This window comes from Colletotrichum godetiae, assembly GCF_030913485.1.
Source record: "Colletotrichum godetiae strain CBS 193.32 chromosome Unknown BDP55scaffold_59, whole genome shotgun sequence".
Taxonomy (NCBI): Eukaryota; Fungi; Ascomycota; class Sordariomycetes; order Glomerellales; family Glomerellaceae; genus Colletotrichum; species Colletotrichum godetiae.
The window spans coordinates 76,773-97,901 of NW_026851307.1; the positions used below are offsets into that span (position 1 = coordinate 76,773).

Here is a 21,129-nt window from a genome sequence, read left to right on the forward strand (position 1 = left end):
TCGCGTAGACCAGACGGCGCTGTCGACCCTAGGAACCGACATGCAGGCAACCTGCACAATCTCCGAATCCACCTCAGCTAAAGCTCGTTTGCTCGCATCTTCCCCAACTTCTCCCCCTCGTCGCGATGGGGTTCGAGGCTGGTCAACCGTCAAAACCCCCATGGGCGCACGGCTGGGGGAGCCTGGGGCTACTGCGAGGCCGGCGAGAGACCCGGTGCGGCGGTCTGCTGATTACGCGGATGGATTGATGCAGAAGCAACAGAACGCTGAACGGGAGGATAAACGAGGGCTTGATAGGTGGAATGGATTGTGTTGTTTCTCCTTCGTGCAGTGCGTCCTGGTTATTTCCAGATGGCTGGGCGAAGCGAGACTAGCTTGATATCGCCCCAACTAGCTGCTTATGCCCCCCCCTGCCATGTTACCCCGACTTTGGAGAGATATCGAATATTTTCAGAGCCGAAGAGCTGTTGGTAGCCATGATGATCACTCTGGGTGTAGAGCAATTGGAAAGAAATGTGACTTGGCGATGCAGGTCCATTGCCAAGCGGCACGAGTATATGAAGACGCTCGCGCTCTGGAAGTTGTTCTGGATGGCTGATCACCTCCCCCGAGCAGCCTCCTTACTTGGCATCTCACTTGGCAATCCTACTCAACCTCGTGTGTGTTTCCTTCTCACCACTCAATCCCACACGCAGCCATGAGAGTCTCGTCCATCTTCGCCGTCCTGGCGGCTGCCAGCAGCGCCCTTGCCTACTCGGCCGAGTTGATTCCGGCCGGCGTCCCTCGCAACGTGGACGAGTTCCGCGTGAAGCACCCCTACCAAAAGCGCGCCAGGGGCTGCCGTAACACGTACACTCTACGTGCCTCGGAGAATGACCTGGATGACGTCTCTGACGAGCTTGTCGAGGGTCTGAAGCTGGCCAACAACGGTGGTACTTTGCATCTTCCCGCTAACCAGACATTCATCATTGGCAAGCCGCTCGATCTGACATGGCTCAATGATGTCCATGTCCACTGGGAGGGTGAGATCAAGTTCACCAATGACACCCCGTACTGGCAAGCCAACGCCTTCCACCACCCGTTCCAGAACTCCATCATGTTCTGGAAGTGGGGAGGAAACGACGTGAAGCTGTACGGCCAGGGTGTTCTGAACGGTAACGGTCAAAGATGGTGGAACGAGTTTGCTGGTCTTGAGTAAGCTTTCTACAGATCCCTGACTTACTTTAAGCTTATTGTTAACAAACTTTTAGGATTCTGGACCCCACAAACGCCTACCTCCGTCCCATCCTGTTCTATGCCGAGAACGCGACTGGACTGTCTATTGAGGGCATCCACTTCAAGGACTCTCCTTGCTGGACTACCTTCATTGTGACTTGTGAGTGACACCATCGCAACTGCTGCAGAACGACCAACACTAACACGACGTCCAGCCAAGGATATCTCCTTCACGGACGTCATTGTCACCGCCGAGACCAACAACCACACCGCCGAGCCCAAGAACACCGACTTCTTCGACTCTCTGAACGTCGAAGATGTCCGCGTCAAGCGCGCCTGGGTGAACATTGGCGACGACTGCTTCTCCCCCAAGTCCAACGCCACCAACATCCACGTCGACACCATGTACTGCAACGGCACCCACGGACAGTCCATTGGATCCCTGGGCCAGTACGCCGGCGAGAAGAGCTTCGTTCAGGACGTCGTCATTGAGAACGTCTGGATGCTCAACGGTCAGCACGGTGCCCGCCTCAAGACCTGGGCCGGCCCTAACATTGGCTACGGCTACATCGACAACGTCACCTTCCGCAACTTCTGGCAGGCGAACAACGAGTACACGGCCTTCATTGACTCGTGCTACTTCAACATCAACGCCACCACCTGCGCTGCGTACCCTTCCCAGATGAATATCAGCAACATCCTCTTCGAGAACTTCTCTGGATACTCCAGCGGAAAGTACGGCCGTGCTGTCGCCAAGCTCACTTGCTCGACCAATCCCAACGCCGTCTGCGACAACATCCAGTTCAAGAACTTCAACATCACCACCCCTTGCGGTGGCGACCCCGTCATTCTGTGCGACGGTATCAAGGGAGACATTGGTACCCCTTGTGTTTCTGCCACCAGTGATGAGGGTAAGGCTGCTCTGGCGGCCAAGTGCACAACGGCTCTGGCTGTGGCTACACCGTGGGAGGTCAGACCCTTTAAGGGTTGAATGAGTAATTGGGTTACACTCTTCTTTGAGTAGAGCTAGGTATCACGGGTCAAGATGATGACCGAGTCGTGCAGTGACGGCGTAGATTCTTGTATAAAATTAAACTTTGCATATACAATTTTGACAACCCAATAAGTTCAAGTCCAGTATATTCCTTCGTGATGCATGTATGTTCATTCCCCTTTTACAAAAACGCAGCAACGCCAACAAAGCCAGCGGCAACGGCAGCGGCAGCAATCATACCGGTCTGACGGGGCCCGGCGTTGACGGCAATCTGTGTGGGACTGTTGCGGCCGCTTGTCGCGCTGACACCGGCACCCGTGCCAGCGGCAGCTCCAGTCTTTGTCTCGCCGGTAGCAGAAGGATAGTCGCCACCAGCAGCAGTTGTCTTTGGTGCCGAAGAGCCAGATGCCGTAGCACCACCAACTGGTTCCGCCGTGCAGAGTGGGATCTCGGTCTCAAAGTCGGAGAGAGTGGAGCAAACGGACACCGCCGACGCGATTGAGGCCGAGTTGGCGTCGACCCAGCTGAGGAGTTCAGAAGTATAGCTGGAGTAGTCGGCGCTCAGTTCCGCAGGGACCGTGATGCTGCAAGGGTCGGTTTGCGGAGGGGCAGTCATCTCGTAGGAGAGGATCTTGGGAGGAGGAGTGGGTGCGTTGGCGTAGACTGTGCCAAGAGCGTTGAGGCATGGGTCGGCGGCGAGCTCAGTTTGACGGGGAACAACATCGCGACGGATACGGTCCGGTCTAACGTCGAAGACGGCAGTCGCGGAGCCGGCCAGGGCGGCGATCAGGGTAGTCTTAGCGTACATGTTGAGAGAGATGATTGTAAGATCTGGTAAAGACTGTTGTTGGTTGAGATATGCAAGTGAGTGTCAACGAATAGGATGATGAAGGAGTGGACTGTAGTTGATGGGGTTATGGTATGGCCGGGAGTGCGACATACGTCTCAATTAATACATGAACAAACGAGGACGTATCTCATTCTCATGCCCCTGATCACCATGGTGTAGCTTAATCTCAAGCATGAAAATAAGGATTCCTGGCTTCAATCCGCCGCCGCTGTTTGCGACCGTGCTCTACCTAGTGCGCATCAACGTCTGCAAAGATCAATCACGAGGTAGACAGGCTTCATGAGAAGTGAGTTGAGTGCTGTCAGAGCGGCATCCTGACGACTGACGGCGTCATCCTGGCTCTTGAGATGATGTTAGCCATGGCTTATGAAGTGGCAACAAGCCCTTCAGCTAACCCAAAATACTTGAGGAGGATGACTTGCAGCTTCTTCAGAGAAAGGTTCGGCTGGGGAACACTTAGTCCAAAAGGCTTTAGTTTTGTTTCGGTGTAAGGGACTAAGATGGCCGAATCAGGGGAAATAGCAAAGCTAGTCTTCTAAGGTAGCTAGAGCATGTTTTGCCTCGAGCTATTTTAGGTCGTTACACACTCCTCAAGAAGTTTAGATGGGAAACCAGAAAAAGCGATCTGGACCAACCTCTTATTATCAAAAGGAAAAAAAGGGAGGCTTACTGTCAAACGGGCTTGCTCTGGGTAAGTAAACGTACTTACCTAATAATTACCTAGTCAAGATGCCTCCCTCGATGGATCTCAACACTGACAAAAGACCCGAAATGCATTCAAGACCGATCGGGAACTCGAAAGTACGCAACACTGACGGTCAAAGTGGCCGGGATAGGCATGTTATGATTGAATGGTGCAGGTGAATGATTCTGGCTGAAGGTCTTCCGAAGGTTTGGTGAAAGCATCTGCATTCGTTGACCGAGAAGCCAAGGGCCCATGGGCGTGACTCGTTACAGCAAGAAGGGACTCGATTCGAGATGAAAGGTTTCAAGCCACCATATGTAAGCATTGTTCCAGCCTTACGCCAACTGTTTCTCGGCAGATCAAGCTTTCCTAGAATTCCAACTGCCTGGGAGTCCTCGGGGCGTCGTGGCGTATTTTCCAACTCCTTCAATTTTGCTCGTGCGCACTTGGGCTAAAACTGGAAGAAGAGGTTTCTGCATGGCTTTCTGAGTTGTTAAATTACCTCGGATGTAATAGAATTGAATTCCTAGAATGCGAAAACCTCGTCTAATCTATTGTAGTTTGGTTTCTCTCCTCCGAGCGACCATTGTTGGGCCAGCGGCAAGATATCGACTGCGGTATCGCAAGACAAGCTCACTGCTGAAGTCCAACGACACCAACCTTAAGATAGTGATCGTTGTTCTTGATCCTTTCTCCAATGTCGCCGCTCTTGAGCTCCTCAATATCCCACTTGGCCCAGACGAAGCGGCCATGCAAGAAGCGCGCCTCCTCAGATGCGGCCCAGACGGCAAAGTTTCCAGCCAGGCCAACTAAAGGACAGGGATAATTAGCAGGTGCAAGAGAACTTCGTTGATTCCGGATGACACTTACCATGATCAAACGGATAGATATCCTCAGGGATCCCAGCATTCTTGAAAGCCGAGGTATGCACCACGCCCGGGTGGAAGTTGAGAACTTGCATCTTCTCGGGAGGCGTGTCCTTGGCAATCATCTGGATCAGCATCGTCCCTGCGTTCTTGCTGGCGCTGTAAGCAGGCCAAGGGCCTGATTTGGTGTAGTTGTGACTGGCCTCCGTAGACACATTGACGAGGAACTGTAGCCAAACTGTCAGCTCTGGCAAATTTCACGCACTTCATCGATAGTACATACCTTCTGTCGACCTTCGCCATTCTTTTGCTTGTAGAACCTCTCCGAGAGATCCAGGAGCGAGCGGACGTTCATAGTGAAGGAGCTCCAGACCTCATCCCTTCCAAGAGACAAGATGGGTCCATGTTCCGAAATCTTGGCTGCATTGAGCACAAGGACGTCAATGACGGTGCCATCCTCTTCGAAGCCCTTCCAGAGCTTCTCCACGTCTGCGAGGTCATCCACATCGCTCGGGTATCCGTCGAATTGCACCTCGGGAAACTCCTTCTTCAGCTCCGAGACCGCCTCATCGACAAGATTCTGGCGGCGGCCGAGGATGATGATGCGCTTGGCGTGGGCTTGTGCGAAGCCCTTTGCGATGGCGAAGCCGATACCTGCTGAGCCGCCGGTGATGAGGACTGTTCGTCCGGCCTGGGAGAGCTCTGGGCGGGAAGGGAAGATGGTTGGATACGTCTCCTTGTGTTCCTTTTTGGTGAATGTCATCCCGGTTTCGTAGATAGAGGTGGAAGTCAGTGCCGCGAAAGCGGCGGCGGCAACGTCATTGTCCATGTTGAAGTAGTGTTCGAGGTGTTTTGGGGATATCTGGGGTAATTGAGGTGTAATTGATCTTGACAGGATTTCAAAGATTGAAGAAGCTGGTGATTTGGTTTCGATTTTGTTACATCTTTCCGCAGAATCGTCCCCGTCTTATACCGTTCTCCAGCACTGCTAATAACACTAATACCAACCACTCACTCTCACCAATTCAGTCAGCAAAGACGTGATCAATTGCTCAACGTTGCTATCAACCACAGCGTTTGTCATCATGTAAGCCATCAAAGGCTGTATCGTGATAGAATCCGTTCAAATCCGATCTGCCCAATGGGGGCGGCCGCGAAGCCCGCAAAACACCCGCACAGAGTTCCCGCTAGTTTCCCGCAAGTCTTCCGCCGAAAACCCGCAAAACCCGCACCGGCGCTGCGGGTGGCTCCACTCCGTATTTGCTTACGGGCGTCCCGAGCCCGCGCCTTTGGTTCCTAGCGCTGACAAATGCCGTCATCCTCTCAACTCAAAGGATCTCCTGCCTGGTTTTCGCTTCAGCAATCCAAGTCTCAGATGAGTTACGAACTCGGGCTGATGACAAACACGGCTCAATTCAACGAAAGTCACAACTCGATAGCTGAGTACCTCATGTGGTGTGAGGTAACTCAAACGAAGGCAAAGCAGCTGTCTACCACGCTTCATCCCCTCTATTACTAAGGGGGAATCAAGTATCGAGAAATGAGTCGCCTCTCCAAGCAAAAAGCATGCATAGCATGCACGGAATCAAAGCGCCGCTGCGATAAAGGCCTCCCATCGTGTTCCCGCTGCGACGACCGCGACGTGGACTGCCAATACCCCGTCATAAAGCGTCGCCGGCGGCCCGAGACCGCCAGGCCGCTGCCGTTCGCCGACCCATCACCACCACCGGCACCAGTCCCGCTCCAGCAGCAGCAGCAACAGCAGTCCATGTCGACAACAATACCAGACACACTCCTCTTCGACGCATCCCCTCTAACAACAAACATCTGGAGCATGCCCTGGACAGACCTAGACTTCACCACCCCGAACTTCCACCTCTCACCATCAACAGCCTTCACCCTCCCGCCCCCAAAACCCGCACCAATACCGCAGCAGCACCAACAATCTGATCCACCACACATCGCCAAACCAGACTATCCGCGCCTCACATCCTCCGTAGCTGCCTCCCTCGCAGGAAGCCAATGGTTCCTTGCCCCCCAAACCTGGAGAATAGACCACTGGCCCGCGCCCCCGCGTGACGCCTACCCCGTCTCCGTGCTCACAAACTTCACCCGCGGCCTGCAGGCCTGGGTCCGGCGGTGGGTGATGGAGGGACATAATCCATTCATCCACCGCAGCCTCTACGCTGAGGGGAATTACTTCCCCTCGACCGTCCAGGACGCCTTTGCCGCGGCGTCTGTGTACTTCCACAAAACGTCTCTCAATGAAGCATTCGTCCATCGTATCTTGGATGAAAGGGCCACGGCCCTGCTGGCGAGTCAGCCTGCGGCGGAAGGCGACTCAATGCTGGAAACCAGGGATCACCTAGCTCGCGTTCACGCGCTGTACGTCTACACCATCATCCGCCTCTTCGACGGCTCAGTAGGCCAACGAGCCGCAGCCGAAGAACACCTACCGACCCTGGACATCTGGGCAAAACAGCTATGGCAATCCGCCCAGAAAGACGCCGAAACCCTATACAGGCACCAGTGTCCCCCCTCAACATGGCAGTGCCAGGCACAAAGGGACACTGACCTAGCAGAGCAAATCACGGCAAACACCAGCGCCGCCAACGCCGCCAGACCAGGAAGAAATAAGAAACCCCAACACCCAAAGGAAGAACTTTTCAACCACGACCTCTGGACTTGGAACCTCTGGGTCCTCTCCGAATCCGTCCGCCGTACTTGGATCATCGTCGTCTGCACTCTAGGCGTCTATAACGCCCTCAAGGGGAAATGGGGTGAGTGCTCTGGAGGAGCTCTCTTCACCGCCCGCGCGGGACTATGGGATGCGCCATCGGCCCCGCGCTGGGCGGCGCTGTGCCGGGAGACGTCTGGGAATGGCAGTAGGACCGGGCGAGACACATGTGGTGCCGGTACTGCTACTGACCGTCCGGGGGCGGAGTGCGGCGACGATGACGGTGACAATGGCTGCGGTGATCGGAATCTCTTTGTGCCTTCGCTTGATAGTGACGGGTTGCTCCATAATGCAGCTGCAGTTGATGTTGATGAGTTTGCGAGGCACCTATTTACATGTATCTGGGGCCTTGACCGGGTTGAAGACTGGGCGTTGAGGACAGCTTCGGAAGGCAAGGTGAACTTGGTTTATTGAGATTCAACATGATGAGCTCGAAGTGAGGATGGCATAGAAATCACCAAGACTCACCTCTCATGTATGTTGTCGACAGAAAACTATGGATAACGAGAAGAGGTCCGAATTTGATACCAACAGCGGCATGCGCAAGGAAATGAAAACCACCATCCCCATCAGCGGCAACGGTAGCGGCAGCGAAAGATTTCCTAGAACGACTTGCCTCGGATCACAGCTCCTGGAACCTCATAGCTTCAGAGACTTCATGTTATAATATACTTTTACATACGGATCTAGAAGCGAGACCGTAACGTCATGACACAAAAAACATCTTCCATTTATTTGCAAGGCATGATCATTACCGTCAACGCCCGTCGAGGCAGGGCCATTCGACATCTAGGCCTTTTGCGATCCCCGCACCGTCCCTAATCAAATTGCGTTTTGAGCCTCCGAGCACACGGCTACCTACTCCTCATCCTCTTCCGCCTCGGCCATCTCCTCGTCTGCCTCCTCCTCGGCCTCTTCTGCCTCCTCTTCTTCCTCCTCGGCCTCCTCAGTCGCGTCTGTTCCGTTCACCTTGGTGATCTCGGCGACTTGGGGCGCGGCGCCACCCTGCTTCTCGAGTTGGAGCCACTCGTCCCACTCGGGGAAGAGGTCTTCGTCTTCTACCGGCGCACCCACCATCTTAGCGACGCGGCCCTTCTTGCCCTTCTCGAGGCTTTCCTTCCACTCCTTGACGACATCTGCCGTCAAACTGGGCTTGTATGTTTGCGAGAACAAAACAGCCTCTGCTAACCGTCCAGTCTTGGTAAGGATCTCCACGCAGCCAGCAACGTCACCCAGCAGCCACTTGCAGCTGAATGCAACATTGTGAGCGCCAGCCTGTTGCGCTTGGTCGGAGAGTTTTGAGAGACCAGTGCGGTCGGATGTGGAGGAGTACAGAAGGAGCAGGGAGCCGAGGTCCTTTGCGTGTGTGAAGCACTCTTGTGCCACGGCCACCTGCCATCCGGCAAGGGCAGCGTCTCCGACAGTCTTCCACTTGTGCTCAACGTCTGCCTCTCTCGCCAACTCGAGGGCAGTGTCCAACTGACCCAGTCCGAGAGCGAGGTCAAACTTGTGTTCGGGGTCGGTGGCAACCTCCAGCGCAAGTTCCTTGTGGCCCTGTCCTTCCAAGAAGCGTGCGATCTTGTTAAGTTGGTCCGCAGGAATCGTGTGCAGCAGCTCTTGCGCAGTCTCCATATCGTCACGAAGAACCAAGGTCTGGTACTCGAGCACGGGCAAGGACAAGGAGAAGGAGGTGACACCGACGTCCTTATCAGCCAGGTAGATTCTTGAATCACGCTGGATATATCCCAGGATGTACATGGACTGGTCGAAGTGGGATACCGTGTAAGTCTGGTCGCCCACGAGGTAGTTCAAGCGGTTGGTGCTGTTGGTGTAGAGGAAGCAATCTCCAACCCACTCTCCAGTGCGGACACTAGTTTTGCATTAGCAATCAGTTGTCTGAGACAAGAAAACGCAGCATACCTCTCGTTGATATCCGTGATGACCTCAAAGGCGGCTTCGACGCCATCTTCGTCAATCTGGTTGGTTTGGACACCCTCAACGTAAGCCTCGCGCGAGAAGCGCAAGATGTAGAAGGTATCTTCGCAAGCGAGAGCGACCAATTCGCCGCTATCAGACCAGTATACCTGTTCAAATTAGCACGTGTACCTGAGGCAGTGCAGCAAAAAACCGACCTCTCTCGGCTCGACCTCAATGCGTCTGACTAGACCACCGGTTTGCCAGTCAAAGAATGAGATCCCCCCTTGGCCCTTGACACCGAGAAGGACACCACCAGTCAAGCCTTCGGCCTGGAAACCGACATCAAGGCCGCCCGCCTTCTCGACAAAGTTCTTGTAAACTTTGACGCTGGTTGCTGATTCCCGGATGGCGAAGTCGTTGGTGTTCTCCTTAGATGCCCAGACAAAGTCCAGTGCAGATCCAAAAGCCTTGTTTCGCCAAGCCAGAGCCGTGTAGATGATGTATTCGCCATCTCCGCAGACTGCGACAAATCGACCGTTCGGGTTGTGCACGAGGGTCGAGGGGTACACTTCGCAGGTACCAAGCTCCTTGACGGGAAGGGAAATGGGCTCGTTATCCTTGATAGAGGCATCTGGGCATGTTAGCAAAAGGTCTGGAGGTCTAGAACAGACGCAACATACCTCCACCCTTGATAATGGCAGAGACGACTTCATTGTGGCGGGCCCAGACAAGCTTTCCTGACGCGTCCATTGATACGGCAGGCTCCTCGCGACCCAGCTTCACAACGACGGCACCATCGTCGAACCCAACGGCCACGCCCTGCTTGCCCTTCTGGTAGGAAACACACCACGCGCGCTCAAGACCGTAGTTGAGGGACTGCTCAAATCGGTAGGTGTTGGCGTGCCATATCCTGATGGTGCCGTCTTCGGAACCGGAAATAATGACTGGCAGCTCAGGGTGATAGCACGCGAAGGAGACGTTATTCGTGTGGCCCTCGAGGGTGGCGATGAGAGATTTGGTGGTGTAGTCCCAGACCTTGACGGTGCGATCGTCGGAGGTTGTCAGGAGATAGGGCTTGTCCGAGTGAGGGTAGTAGTCAACGTGGTTAACACCCTTGGCCTCGTGGGCCTCGAGAGTGAAGTTGGGTGTCGCCGAGCCGAGACTCCAGATCTTGACAGTGCGGTCAAGGGATGCGGAAGCGAAGGTGTTGGTATCCTTGGGGTTGATGGCGAGACCCATGACATAGTGGCCGTGGCCTTCGAAGACCTGGACGCACTTCCAGCCCTTCTCCCAGTCCCAGAGCTTAATCGTCATGTCATCGGAGGCGGTCAACACGAAGGGTTGTGTGGGGTGGATGGCGATGGCGCGAATATAATCGGGATGGGCCTCGAAAGAGGTGATCTTCTCTGAGGTATTGTAGTTGTATACACGGATCTGGAAGTCATCGGAACCGCAGACAATCCAGTTCTTTCTTGCGACGAATCGGCCGGCTCGGACAGGAACATCGGTGAGCTCGAATGTCTTGACGATCTGCTGAGTCTCGTACGACCAGATGTAGACATGACCGCTATACAAAGTCGTGAGGATCCATGGCTCCTGAGGGTGGAAGTCGATACCCTTCACCCGCTCGCTGCGGGCGAACAATTGTCGCTGGAAGAACAAGTCAGCTATCTATGCAAAGCTATTCAGGGGACGACAAGCCGGCGAAAGCTATGCAGCTGCAGCTCTGGCTGTCCCAATAGCTCTTGCTCAAGCAATGCGCAAAGCTGGGGAGTCTCAATCGGTCTGGGTCGTACCTTCACGTCGACCTTCATTTTGGCGGCCTATGTGTGTATACCGGCAAGGGAGAAAGTTGAAGGAAAGGTGATGGTGTCCTCGAGAAACGAAGTGGGGGGGAAGTGGTTCTGGCGCTGGTAAGTACGCCTAGGGGGAAATCATGCGTGGCTGTCCGGTTGTTTCGAGAAAATGAGAGAGGATTAGGAGAGGCCGCTGGAAGCCGGTCGCGGAGGAAAGAGTCGGAGAGCCTCGTCAGCTTGTGTCGTGGGAATTGATGGCTTCCAGAGCTTTGGCAGGCGCAATTTTGGCCAAGTCGGTATTTCGAGCTTCAACAGATGTGTCCCTACCGCACCAGGTCCAAGAGCTGATTGGTGCCTGAACGATGTGGCTTTTGCCTAAGGCACAGACATTTGAGCCACGTAAACTGCCCGTCAATTGAGTCACTTATCTTATCTTGTAGAAAGCCACACTACTCCATTACCTTAGCCACACTTGTGATCTCGAGGGTCCAGACATCAGCCACACCAATCTGGACAGGTCGGTGTAAGCCCCGGATGAGGGCGTGGGCAACAGCTTTCCATCATTGAATTTGAGTGCGATTCAAAGTTGACAATCTTCATATATGTGATCATTATTACTTAAAATGTGACGAGTATGTTAGCGCGCGTATAGGTGTAATTGGGTGGACATAAGGCATCAGAGTAGAACGCATCAGTTCCGTACTGCGTTGATCTGCCATAAGGTCTTGTAGAATGTTTTTCGTCACAATACACGTATAATTGAGAATTAATGATTGTATGTTTGAAAGTCTTGATTGGATTTGTGAACTCAGATAATCCTGGGCCTACCCCATTGGGGCGGCCCTGCTCGAAAGTAGCGCTGAAATGCGCGCTGACTAGATATCCTCTAACTCCATGCTTGTCCCAGTGATATATGCTAAACTCCAAAAAGAAAATCACGCCCATCAATCGTTACACTCGTCAGAGCTTGCCGGTGAGTCATTCCTCACTGTCAACCTGAACCTTGCGGACGACAGCAGCAAGCATGGGGTGGATCTTCTCAGAAGACTGAATGCCGCAGATCTTGGTGACTGCATCCTCAGGAGAGTTCTCGGACATGAGCTTGGAAAGCTCCTTGCTCTCATCGTCGCCCTCAACATCCTGGAAGCGGAAAGCCATCTCAGCTGCGCGGAGCAGTGCGGTGCAGTCCTCGCCCTTCTCGGCGAGTTCTGCCGCGGGGCCGACAAAGCGCTCCTTGCGGCTCAGCTTGCGGAGCGGTGCGCGACCGACACGCTCAACAGCATCCTCCAAATGGGGGTTGCCAATGCGGCGGATAATCTTGGCGGCATATTCGCGCTGAGCCTTCTCATCGATGCCGTGCTTACTGATAATCAAGTTGCTGGTCTCCTCAAGCGCCTTGCGAACCTCAGCCATAATGGCCTTGTCCTGCAGCGCATCGTACACGGTGCGCTTACCGCGGTTGTAGCCGTGGTAGGCAGCAGTGGCGTGACCAGTGTTGACGGTGTAAAGCTTGCGCTCGATGAAAGGAGCGAGTTCATCAACCCAGTTAATACCCTCAATGCTGGGAATCTCCTCGAAGGGCGTGCGCTCAACAACCCATTCGTAGAACTTCTCGAGGGTTACGTCGAGCCCAGCGTTGGGATCTTGAGCAGGAACAATGCGGTCGATAGCAGAGTTGGCGTAGCGGGCACGCTCGTGGTGGTCTTCCAAGCGGTGGGCGGCAGTGTTGCGAGGGTCTTTGATGTGCTCAGCAAGGGTGTCGGTGGCGCCAATAGCATTCTCGCAAGCAATGACAGAGATGGGTGCCAGGTCGCTGGGACGCTTGTCGATACCCTTGGCGATGACAGGTGCGATAAACTTGAGGATGTTCGGGCCGACGGAACACGTGACGACATCAGCGGTGGCAATCTCCTCGACAAGCTCGGCCTCGTGTGTTCTTGAATTGATGGCACGGTAGTTTGTGATGGTGTTCTCGTTAGTACCCTCAGCGCCGACTTCGATAACCCGGTACGATGGGGTCTCGTTCAGCTTGTCAATGAGGGCATCGGCGACGTCGGCGAAGACAACCTCGTAGCCGGAGTTGTGGAGAAAGCAGGCGACGAAACCACGGCCGATGTTGCCGGCGCCAAAGTGGACAGCCTTCTTGTTAAATTGTTGTGTTGACATGTTGGGCGTGTGGATAGAGTGTGGGTGTTGGAAGAGTGAGGGGAATTTGGAAATAGTTTGAAAATAGAGGCAAAGCCGAGTAGTTGTAGCCTCGAGGTGGTTTAGTTTATCAAGATCGCTCAAAGATCGAGTAATGTGGAAAAGGTGTCGTGTGGAATGAAAGAGGAGAAGGTTGAAGTCAAAGGGGGAAACAGGTTGTCTTTATAATCTGAGAGTGTCGCCTTCACAAGAAGGACCACGACGATGTACTGGAGTGCGAGTGTGTCTGAGAAGGCACCATGGGATGGCCTTGACGTGTGAAAGGCTCATTTACAGTGGGGGCATCGGCTGGAAGGGGAAAGCATGAAGGAGTGGAGGGGGACCCATGCAATACGTCGTCGGTCGTCCATGACGGGACGTAAGGAAACTTAGGAAAGGTCAGGTATTTCTGAGTGGTCCATCACACATAAAGGTACATCGGGGGGGTGCGGGGCGTATCGTCAATGTACTCTCTTTTCCCGCGCTGAGATCATCGCGTAGGTACCCGGAGTACCAGGTACTTCTGGCCGGGCTCCCACCAAAATGAGAGAAGTCTGTGTCAAGGACTGCCCCAGAGCAATGACATAACGCCGCATCCCCCTTCAACCCCAGCCATGCCATCATCCCCAGTATTATCTTGCCTTGCGGCGAATAGACAAGCTAGCTTTTTTGCGTCCATCCCGTCACCTTGTCCGCAAGGCTCCGCTTCATTGAAACAGAGTCGGCGCCGCCTTAGCTCTTTGGCTACAGCCCCTTGAGCCAACGAACACGCAGTATTTCGTCAAGGAGTACAGCCTACCATCTCCACTGAGGGGTGGTTGAAGAGGGGGGGTGTCGTCAGAGAAAAACACCATGGAGAAAGTGACAATGGGCGCAGTCCAAAGTGATGCAACTGCTGAGAGGGGAGGGACCACGGAGGGGTCGCAGAGTGGCAGCCCCTCCGCCAGCCTGGGTTGGACTTGGAATGGATGCCGAATGTGGATGAATGGGGGATAGGCCTTGAGGCACAGGGAAATCAAGAGGAGAGAGGATGGCCATGGTTTGCATCGCTCGCCAATCATCATGAGTCCTTTGTCGGCTGCCTTTATCCCTCTGCCATTGTTCGGACAATACCTGTTGGTTTGCACTGTTGCAGACACAGGGCAGAGACATCTTGGTGTCAGCCACGTCGGCCAGATTACTGTGTCTACATCCTACATCGCATGTGAGAAATCATCTCCTACACAGCGCATGCCGTGTCCCTGAATGCTTCTCTGCTACCTTCGCTTCTGGGTGGTGGGAAGTTTACGGCCCCCATGCCCGTCAGACAACAATGGAATAGGATACAGCTCCACTGAATCTCAAAAGGACGGCAGAGTGATAGGTAATGGCAGCCCGGAGAGGCGAGTAAGGCCCGAAAGGGTCACCCGTGTTCAATCACGAGCATAACATGTGCTGGGAGGTTCAAGAGACAGGTGTGCCTAGGCCTGTGTGTGATTCCGAGTGTGGGTGCAGGAATCACACCCATTGAGGCCTTTTAGTGTCCTGGTGTTCTGATGCCTTAGCATTCGTGGTATCGCTTCAAAATAGACCAGCCGAGACGTTGATGCTGGTTTCTCCTGAATACTGCTGCTGCCTGTACACGGAAAATACCGTACGCCCGCTGTGTGGAAACCACAGAACTCTCCATCTCTTGCAGATGGTCCTTGGGAAGGGTTGGTTGAGGTGGTGGTGGATGGACGGGTATTAGGTGGACAAATGGATGGATTCCCGTACCGGTTCCGTCCGGTCTAGAATCGCAGGGCAGGGACCCTGAACTAACAACAGCATGGCAGTCGACTCGGGACAGGTGGCTAACCGCGGCGAAGATCTAATGCTATGAAGACAACTGGTTTTGCTATTTCCAATGCCAATGGCATCGAATCTTGCGCGTGGACTTTGCCGATGCGACAGGTGTATCAAGGAGTGCACGACTGTGTTCAGCAAAAGGGGTCCGAAAGGGTTGCCATGGAGGGGTACGGAGTAGTGTCGAGGAGAGGCATTTCTTTCCTTATCGTAGCATCTCGGATCGCAAATCGCCATCGTGGATCAGCAACTCGTTACCGACAAGTCGCACTATAGTGTACCAGGGGCTGGCGCCTCCGTGGCCTGTTCCTGAATCTCGCTGTGCCACGAGGGGGCCGAGGAACCGTGGAGATTGGAGAATGCGCAAGTCCTAATCGTACGGATTGCAAGTAGTATGTTAGAGTGCATTCGTGGGATTCGTGGCAGATGAAAGGGCCAGCCTGCCACTCAGCGCAAGCAAGTTGGCTCAGCGCTATGCAATGCCACGTCCGATAATCAACCGGAGACTCGTCAGAGAATTAGATGAAGCCGGCATTGCTTCGATCGTGAGTATTTGATATGGATTAGTGGTCGAATCAGAAGACGGCATCCGGGGCCCATCCTCGGTGGGTTTGACGACCTACGGTCCACGAATACGGTCTGCGGCCTGCCCCTCCTTCTATCCCTCTGGCGTGCCCTTGACTGACCCTGCGGCTTGTCCTGGAGAACCCAGACTCAGCCATGAAACGGGACGGATTACCATGGAATCTCGAGAGCCTTGAGGGATAAATTACGGCGGCGGCTGTTGTCAGGCTTGTCCGCCTAGGTCTACCCTTGCCCGGGATGTAGGCCACAAGCGCGGGACTGCAATTCGTGGAGCTGTTGACATGGCGCCACTTTGGGGTTGGTCGTCGCCGCGCCCAGGCGATAGGGGTCCGCAATTTCTCGCTTTGTTGACGCGGACGGTGACCAAGAGGGCCAAGTGCAGCGGAGATTCGGAGAGATGGTGAGCGTGTTTGTCGTGTAGGCATGTACTTTGCACGGTGGCGGCAACCTTCCAGGGCACCTGGGTTTGCGAGCCGCAGGGCCAGGTGGACTGCGGCTCATCAGGACCAGTCACGACTAGAGAATCCGAGAGCGATAAGACGACAAGAAGTGGAAATTCCGGGCCTCAGGCGTTGTTGACATGCTTCGACTGCTTATGGCCTGAAGATATGAGGCTTCGCCGGCCAATACGGTCCGCTTCGTGAAGGTAGCCCCGTGGTGACGATTGGTCCAGTTCATAGGGTACCGTGGCACGCGTGGGTACGAAAGGTGATGGTGCATAACCAGAAGCGGCGATGCTTGGGCGCAAGGTTGGGAGACAGAACACGGCACGGCGGAGGGACGGAGGCGCTACCTGTTTGCCCTCCCCGTGTCCCCGTGTTCCCCTCGGGCTGTTGGAGCCCTCCACTATTGCCGATGAACGCCTGCAGGAAGGGTGCAACCTCTTGAGCGAAGCGAAAGTCAAGGCAAGACGTGGATGGGATATTTGGGAAGTGAGATTCTGCCTGCATTCCCGAACGCGAGCCTCGATTTATCGACCGTAGTGAGGATGATTCGTCAACGGATGATGGCTGGGCTGCATGGGCTCAGCTTCCGTTGCCCCTCGCTTCTGGCTTGCTTTCCTCCCCTGCCCGTATGGTACACTATTCCATCTGATCCGCTTGTCGTCCTTGGTGATGCCCGGATGAATCACTCAAGATTGGTGGGTAGTCGATATGGATAGTCGAGTGGATTAAGCCGAGTTGAGCTCCGACTGTCGAACGTGGTTATGCTCATGTTGTGTCACCAAACTGGAGCATCTTGCGTGTGTGGTGTTTGCCGTGGAATGACACTTCACGATGATGTCTTGCGGTTGTGGCTGTTTGGACCTTGGAGTATCCGTTGGGGCAAGAGACATCCGGAATCTGCTAGAACATGTATTTCTCCACGTTCTAGCCAGCAGAAAGTACCTCCACCCGGCCCAGCGTTGTGTTTTTGGTGGAGGTCGTCTCCACCCCCAAAGGAAAACGGCCCTGTCCCAGTGTTCCTTCTCCTCAATGGCGCAACTATGAAGTTACCTACCTACCTACCCACCTACCTCTATGTTCTGGACTCTGAGGTGGAAAGAACGTCTGACGGACGACATTGGGTCCCGTATGAAGATGGCACTTGCCCACTGAAGTGGAGGAGTAAATCGGCGAATCATCGACAATATCACAGCTGCTCCTTCCTTGCGATTCGGGAGTTGAGGCACCTCCTTCTTTCCCCTGTACCTTGAGAAAAGTACCTGAAGCAAGTATGTACTTGGCTCTTGTCCTGCCACGCCCCATTCCTTGTTCCTTCCCTTTATCCTTTCAAACGGTGGGTCCCCCTTATCTGTGGAGACGCTTATCCGTCTCGCCCAAGGAAACCACGGCACTCCCGACACTTCCGTTTGCGGTCTGCGATATCTGGCGCAGTCCTGGCCCGAAATCCCCCGCCCGCGCCCGTCTCAGTCTGTCGCTCATTCCGTCTCTCCGCCGGCCTGGTGCCCACTGCCACCGACCATGTTCCCCATGCCTTCGGCATCACAAACAGCCAGATACCAATGTTGCGACAGCCTCTCTCTCGTCCTCTCGCTAGAGGTATCATATGAGGGTGATCGGTGTCTCTTCGGCTGAGTGTAAAGTGCACCCTTTCGTAGCGTTGCAGGGTGCGTTCGGCTGAGCAACCACCACATCCGATGCTGTGTACTGAACACACAAGATGCCGGCATTTCTTCCGCAACACATGTGCTCCTGCAACAGGACGCCAGCCCTCTTCTCTGTACTCGCGACACTATGCACACTTGCCTGTCAACGTTACAGGCTTTGGCTTCCCGGCGGGACCAGCCACAGGAGCACCACACCTTTCGATGCTGTGGTAATACGCCCAACCTACCGAACAACATGGACCAGGCTGAACCAGTTTCACCACGGCTCTCCTAGCAGATGAGGCTCGAAGCATGATGCTATTCTTCTCAGCAGCGTCGAGTACCTATTTAGCTTGTCTGTCAGTTGCTACATCTTACAGCGAACCTCCTCATCTCCCTCAGGGAGCGTCTGGCGGCGGCGCTCGCATCGCCATTCCCACGGCCCAACTCTTGAGCTTTAGCTGTTGAACGACTCCCTCAGACGAAGGCTGGTGGCGTCCTCGTTATTATTCGACGGCTGTACGTTGCTTCGGTCCCTCGTGGGCTCTACCAACGAAGCACGCTCGGGCTCCAGGTACGGCCCCTAATGCATTACAGCTACGCCAACCCCGACACACAGCGGCTGCCACTCTGCCACGGCGTTCTAGTTGTTCTTTGCCGACAAGATTCACTAACTTGGGACGGTGGAAATACCCCCTAGGAACAGGCACATTTGAAGCGTTGAAGGGTATGGTGTCATCGCATACTCAGGCTTCCAACCCATATGCCAGCCACCTAGATATCAGGGCTGGAAGAGGCCATACACTAGAGTTCGGATTCTTGTCACAGAGTGCGCCGGCCCATGGCTTCTCCCGCCCGATGGCCTCCGATGACATCGGGCCTCGATCATCACCATCATTGCCTTGACAGGCAGTCCCCACGCTGATCAACGCAAGGGATCCCCCCTCTAAGTAAATAGCCTCAGCGACCGCGGGGACTACAGCTCGGACGTCCGTCTGAAGACTTGAAATACATGCTGCGTTTGTTGGGCGTTGTTGTGCATTGCATCGCGCCGCACGGCATGTCTGTCAGCAACCGTGTCAAGGGTCGACAGTGTAGCAAAAGAAACCTCACAGGCATCTCAAGGGGACGGAATGACGTTGCTATATCGCTCAAGTAAATTGGACATGAACTCAACGGCCCGAGAAACTTTGAGTCTGAATCACTATGGGCGTTTGGCTGGGTATCACGTTGGACACTAAAGCACTCACGTTACAGCTTGCCAGGTCTTATCCCACCATCGTGTACTACATCAACTGTGCGTCGAGCACATCAGTTAACCAGTTGATTCGCTTCATTTTGAGATAAGCCACCATTGCACAGCAAAACCACGGGGCTTTGTCTGTGTCCTTCCAAAGAGCGTGCCTAGATAACGCCCGGCATTGATTAGCAGACCGGATGGATTTGGCGCCTCAATCCTGGCTCAACTCACGATGCTGAGCTAGACACTATTTGAGAACGCTAGTAGTCATCGAGCAATACCCCAGTAATCTCACTATCACATACATACCTACATGCGACAAGAGAAAAGTATCGTCTTTTGGAGACTCCATTGCGGCAGAGCCAGGCACAATTCTCAATTGGCTAGGTACTCAAGAGACTCCATGAGAAAACGGCATGCAGACACCTCCTCGCTTTGTGACTTGACAAAGAATACAATCACCAACCCGAGGGACCCAAGGACTTCAGTTCAATTACGAATGTTCTCACCCTTCGAATCCCTATCTTGGCATACGTCATTGCTCTATGCATTCACGCCCGCCGGTCCATGTCAAACCCTTTTCCACTACGGCGCTTCTATGCAATATGACTGGCTACTCTCTTCACCCGCCATTCTGCACCAGGCAATCCTAGGCACCAAGGGTCTTGTTAGCCTTCTGCGAGTCGCAGGTACTTAGGATAAAAACCCCTCAGGGTGTGCGGTTAGCTCGGAGACCCTGGTCCTGGCTCGCGCCCGTTGCAGCTTGTACTTTACATATTCACGATGCGCCAAGTTGAGGTTCGTCAGAAACTCAATGGACCCGTCATCCTCTCGACGTTGGCCGGCTACGGCAGATGGGGCTCTGGCGGTTTAGTCAAGTTATCGCTCGCAAGAGCACGTCATTTCACCTTGCTAGCAAACAACCCAGGCGGTCAACTGTCGTGAGTCTTGTTGAGTTTCGGACTTGATTACTGGACTACTCTCCTTGGGTCTTATTTTGACAATGTTTCGCAACAGTCGCTCACCAGATGGATGCTGTAAGTTCTCACAGAAGTCGTTCAAATTTCAGCGAATCGGTCGCCAGGCCTTGAAAGAGATATTCAGGACCGACTGCCATTCTGGATTTCGAATCCCCATCGACACATCCGTACATTTCTCGGCTACAGCGTCTATCCCACAAGATAAACGGTGGTCATAGCAATGCTTGAGTCGTTGAAGGCCCGCTAGTGGGCAACCCCAGATGATCCCAAAGATGGTGATGGATCAACAGAAGGTCGTTGTGGATGGACAGTTCCACGTGAGGATGACCAGAGATCAAGCGATCCATGAGCTGGGACTGGTGTGGGCTACGCGTTTGGCGCGGCCACCGTGGACGGTTCCGGCGGTTGGGCACATGCACCTGGATCGACCCCTATCTCACGCATCGCATTGTCGTTGAATGTCCATGACAAGATGACACTATTCGTAAAGGTTCACGTGCTGATGCTTGTCTGACTATGACTTTCTTCTCTGCTACGTCTCGTTCCGAGGCTTGCCATCGTTCGGGAGCAGATCAGGTCTTCGAGCCATTGCTGCGTCCATCATCGCAACCTCAGTCGTTCTCGTGCAGGTAGGCACATGGAAATTCATATTGACTTTATCCGGCGACTTCATTTCCCAGACGCAGGTCCATTGCGTTGCTAAACGCAACCATACACTGCAAGGTTGGCTTGGACGGCCCGATATCGACGATGCCATGTCTTTTCTCCGGGCAGCGGGATATTTTCCGGCAGAGACAACTCCAATCTGGAAATAGCTCACCACTCTCCCTTCGTCGGCGGCCTCACTTGCCTTTCACCCGGCGAAAAATCCCACTGCACCTCAGCACTTACCACTCAGACAAATGTGGACTGACTCGGTTACTTCCTCATTCCTACCCCAGGAAGAGCTCCGGATTGACCATCGGTACTTAGGGCATGTAGGTTCTCCACGGGGTTGATTATGCACATTGACCAAAGTAGACAGGAAAAGTCGCCCGGGCAGCACCGCACCACGTTCCCGAAATGGGGCCGACTTTCTCCGATCCACACAAAGTTTCAACAATGGTGTACCTCTGTCGAGGTTCTCACTTGATCAATCCAAATGCCAGTCACAGAGTGTCTGCATTC

At 54.1% G+C, this 21,129-nt stretch overlaps 7 protein-coding genes across 7 annotated transcripts; 2 read left to right on the top strand and 5 right to left on the bottom strand.

Annotated features, from left to right (window-relative positions):
* Positions 1-550: 550 nt before the first annotated feature.
* BDP55DRAFT_591991 (family 28 glycosyl hydrolase) lies at positions 551-2,315 on the top strand. Its single transcript, XM_060570936.1, has 3 exons — positions 551-1,194; positions 1,251-1,375; positions 1,431-2,315. The coding sequence occupies exons 1-3, from the start codon at positions 698-700 to the stop codon at positions 2,204-2,206; spliced, it is 1,398 nt and encodes a 465-aa protein (XP_060424295.1). The 5' UTR covers positions 551-697; the 3' UTR covers positions 2,207-2,315.
* A 75-nt stretch (positions 2,316-2,390) lies between these two features.
* On the bottom strand, positions 2,391-3,203 carry BDP55DRAFT_772509 (uncharacterized protein; the record flags this gene model as incomplete). The annotated part of the gene is made up of 1 exon (XM_060581141.1): positions 2,391-3,203. Exon 1 carries the CDS (start codon positions 3,015-3,017, stop codon positions 2,391-2,393), a length of 627 nt encoding a protein of 208 aa, XP_060424296.1. The 5' UTR covers positions 3,018-3,203.
* A 920-nt stretch (positions 3,204-4,123) lies between these two features.
* On the bottom strand, positions 4,124-5,588 carry BDP55DRAFT_707511 (short-chain dehydrogenase). The gene is made up of 3 exons (XM_060578076.1): positions 4,894-5,588; positions 4,615-4,837; positions 4,124-4,553 (listed from the first exon to the last, which is right to left on the bottom strand). Exons 1-3 carry the CDS (start codon positions 5,437-5,439, stop codon positions 4,378-4,380), a joined length of 945 nt encoding a protein of 314 aa, XP_060424297.1. The 5' UTR covers positions 5,440-5,588; the 3' UTR covers positions 4,124-4,377.
* Positions 5,589-6,150: 562 nt separating this feature from the next.
* BDP55DRAFT_733171 (uncharacterized protein) lies at positions 6,151-7,761 on the top strand (the record flags this gene model as incomplete). Its single annotated transcript, XM_060580045.1, has 1 exon — positions 6,151-7,761. One exon carries the CDS (start codon positions 6,151-6,153, stop codon positions 7,759-7,761), a length of 1,611 nt encoding a protein of 536 aa, XP_060424298.1.
* A 444-nt stretch (positions 7,762-8,205) lies between these two features.
* Positions 8,206-11,078, bottom strand: BDP55DRAFT_697566 (coatomer WD associated region-domain-containing protein; the record flags this gene model as incomplete). Its single annotated transcript, XM_060577697.1, has 5 exons — positions 8,206-9,217; positions 9,268-9,431; positions 9,480-9,895; positions 9,945-10,914; positions 11,061-11,078. 5 exons carry the CDS (start codon positions 11,076-11,078, stop codon positions 8,206-8,208), a joined length of 2,580 nt encoding a protein of 859 aa, XP_060424299.1.
* A 960-nt stretch (positions 11,079-12,038) lies between these two features.
* BDP55DRAFT_636845 (mannitol dehydrogenase domain-containing protein) lies at positions 12,039-13,226 on the bottom strand (the record flags this gene model as incomplete). The annotated part of the gene is made up of 1 exon (XM_060572935.1): positions 12,039-13,226. The coding sequence occupies one exon, from the start codon at positions 13,224-13,226 to the stop codon at positions 12,039-12,041; it is 1,188 nt and encodes a 395-aa protein (XP_060424300.1).
* Positions 13,227-13,699: 473 nt separating this feature from the next.
* BDP55DRAFT_337682 (uncharacterized protein) lies at positions 13,700-14,398 on the bottom strand. Its single transcript, XM_060566893.1, has one exon. The coding sequence runs from the start codon at positions 14,306-14,308 to the stop codon at positions 13,952-13,954; it is 357 nt and encodes a 118-aa protein (XP_060424301.1). The 5' UTR covers positions 14,309-14,398; the 3' UTR covers positions 13,700-13,951.
* Positions 14,399-21,129: the final 6,731 nt, after the last annotated feature.

Bases quoted from the DNA above. Each gene is read 5' to 3' on its own strand.
- BDP55DRAFT_707511 (XM_060578076.1), bottom strand. From the start codon at position 5,439: ATGGACAATGACGTTGCCGCCGCCGCTTTCGCGGCACTGACTTCCACC. The intron at 4,838-4,893 runs GTATGTACTATC...GTTTGGCTACAG, and splicing joins ATGGCGAAGGTCGACAGAAG to TTCCTCGTCAATGTGTCTAC. The intron at 4,554-4,614 runs GTAAGTGTCATC...CCTGTCCTTTAG, and splicing joins TATCTATCCGTTTGATCATG to TTGGCCTGGCTGGAAACTTT.
- BDP55DRAFT_591991 (XM_060570936.1), top strand. From the start codon at position 698: ATGAGAGTCTCGTCCATCTTCGCCGTCCTGGCGGCTGCCAGCAGCGCC. The intron at 1,195-1,250 runs GTAAGCTTTCTA...ACAAACTTTTAG, and splicing joins AACGAGTTTGCTGGTCTTGA to GATTCTGGACCCCACAAACG. The intron at 1,376-1,430 runs GTGAGTGACACC...CACGACGTCCAG, and splicing joins GACTACCTTCATTGTGACTT to CCAAGGATATCTCCTTCACG.
- BDP55DRAFT_337682 (XM_060566893.1), bottom strand. From the start codon at position 14,308: ATGATGATTGGCGAGCGATGCAAACCATGGCCATCCTCTCTCCTCTTG.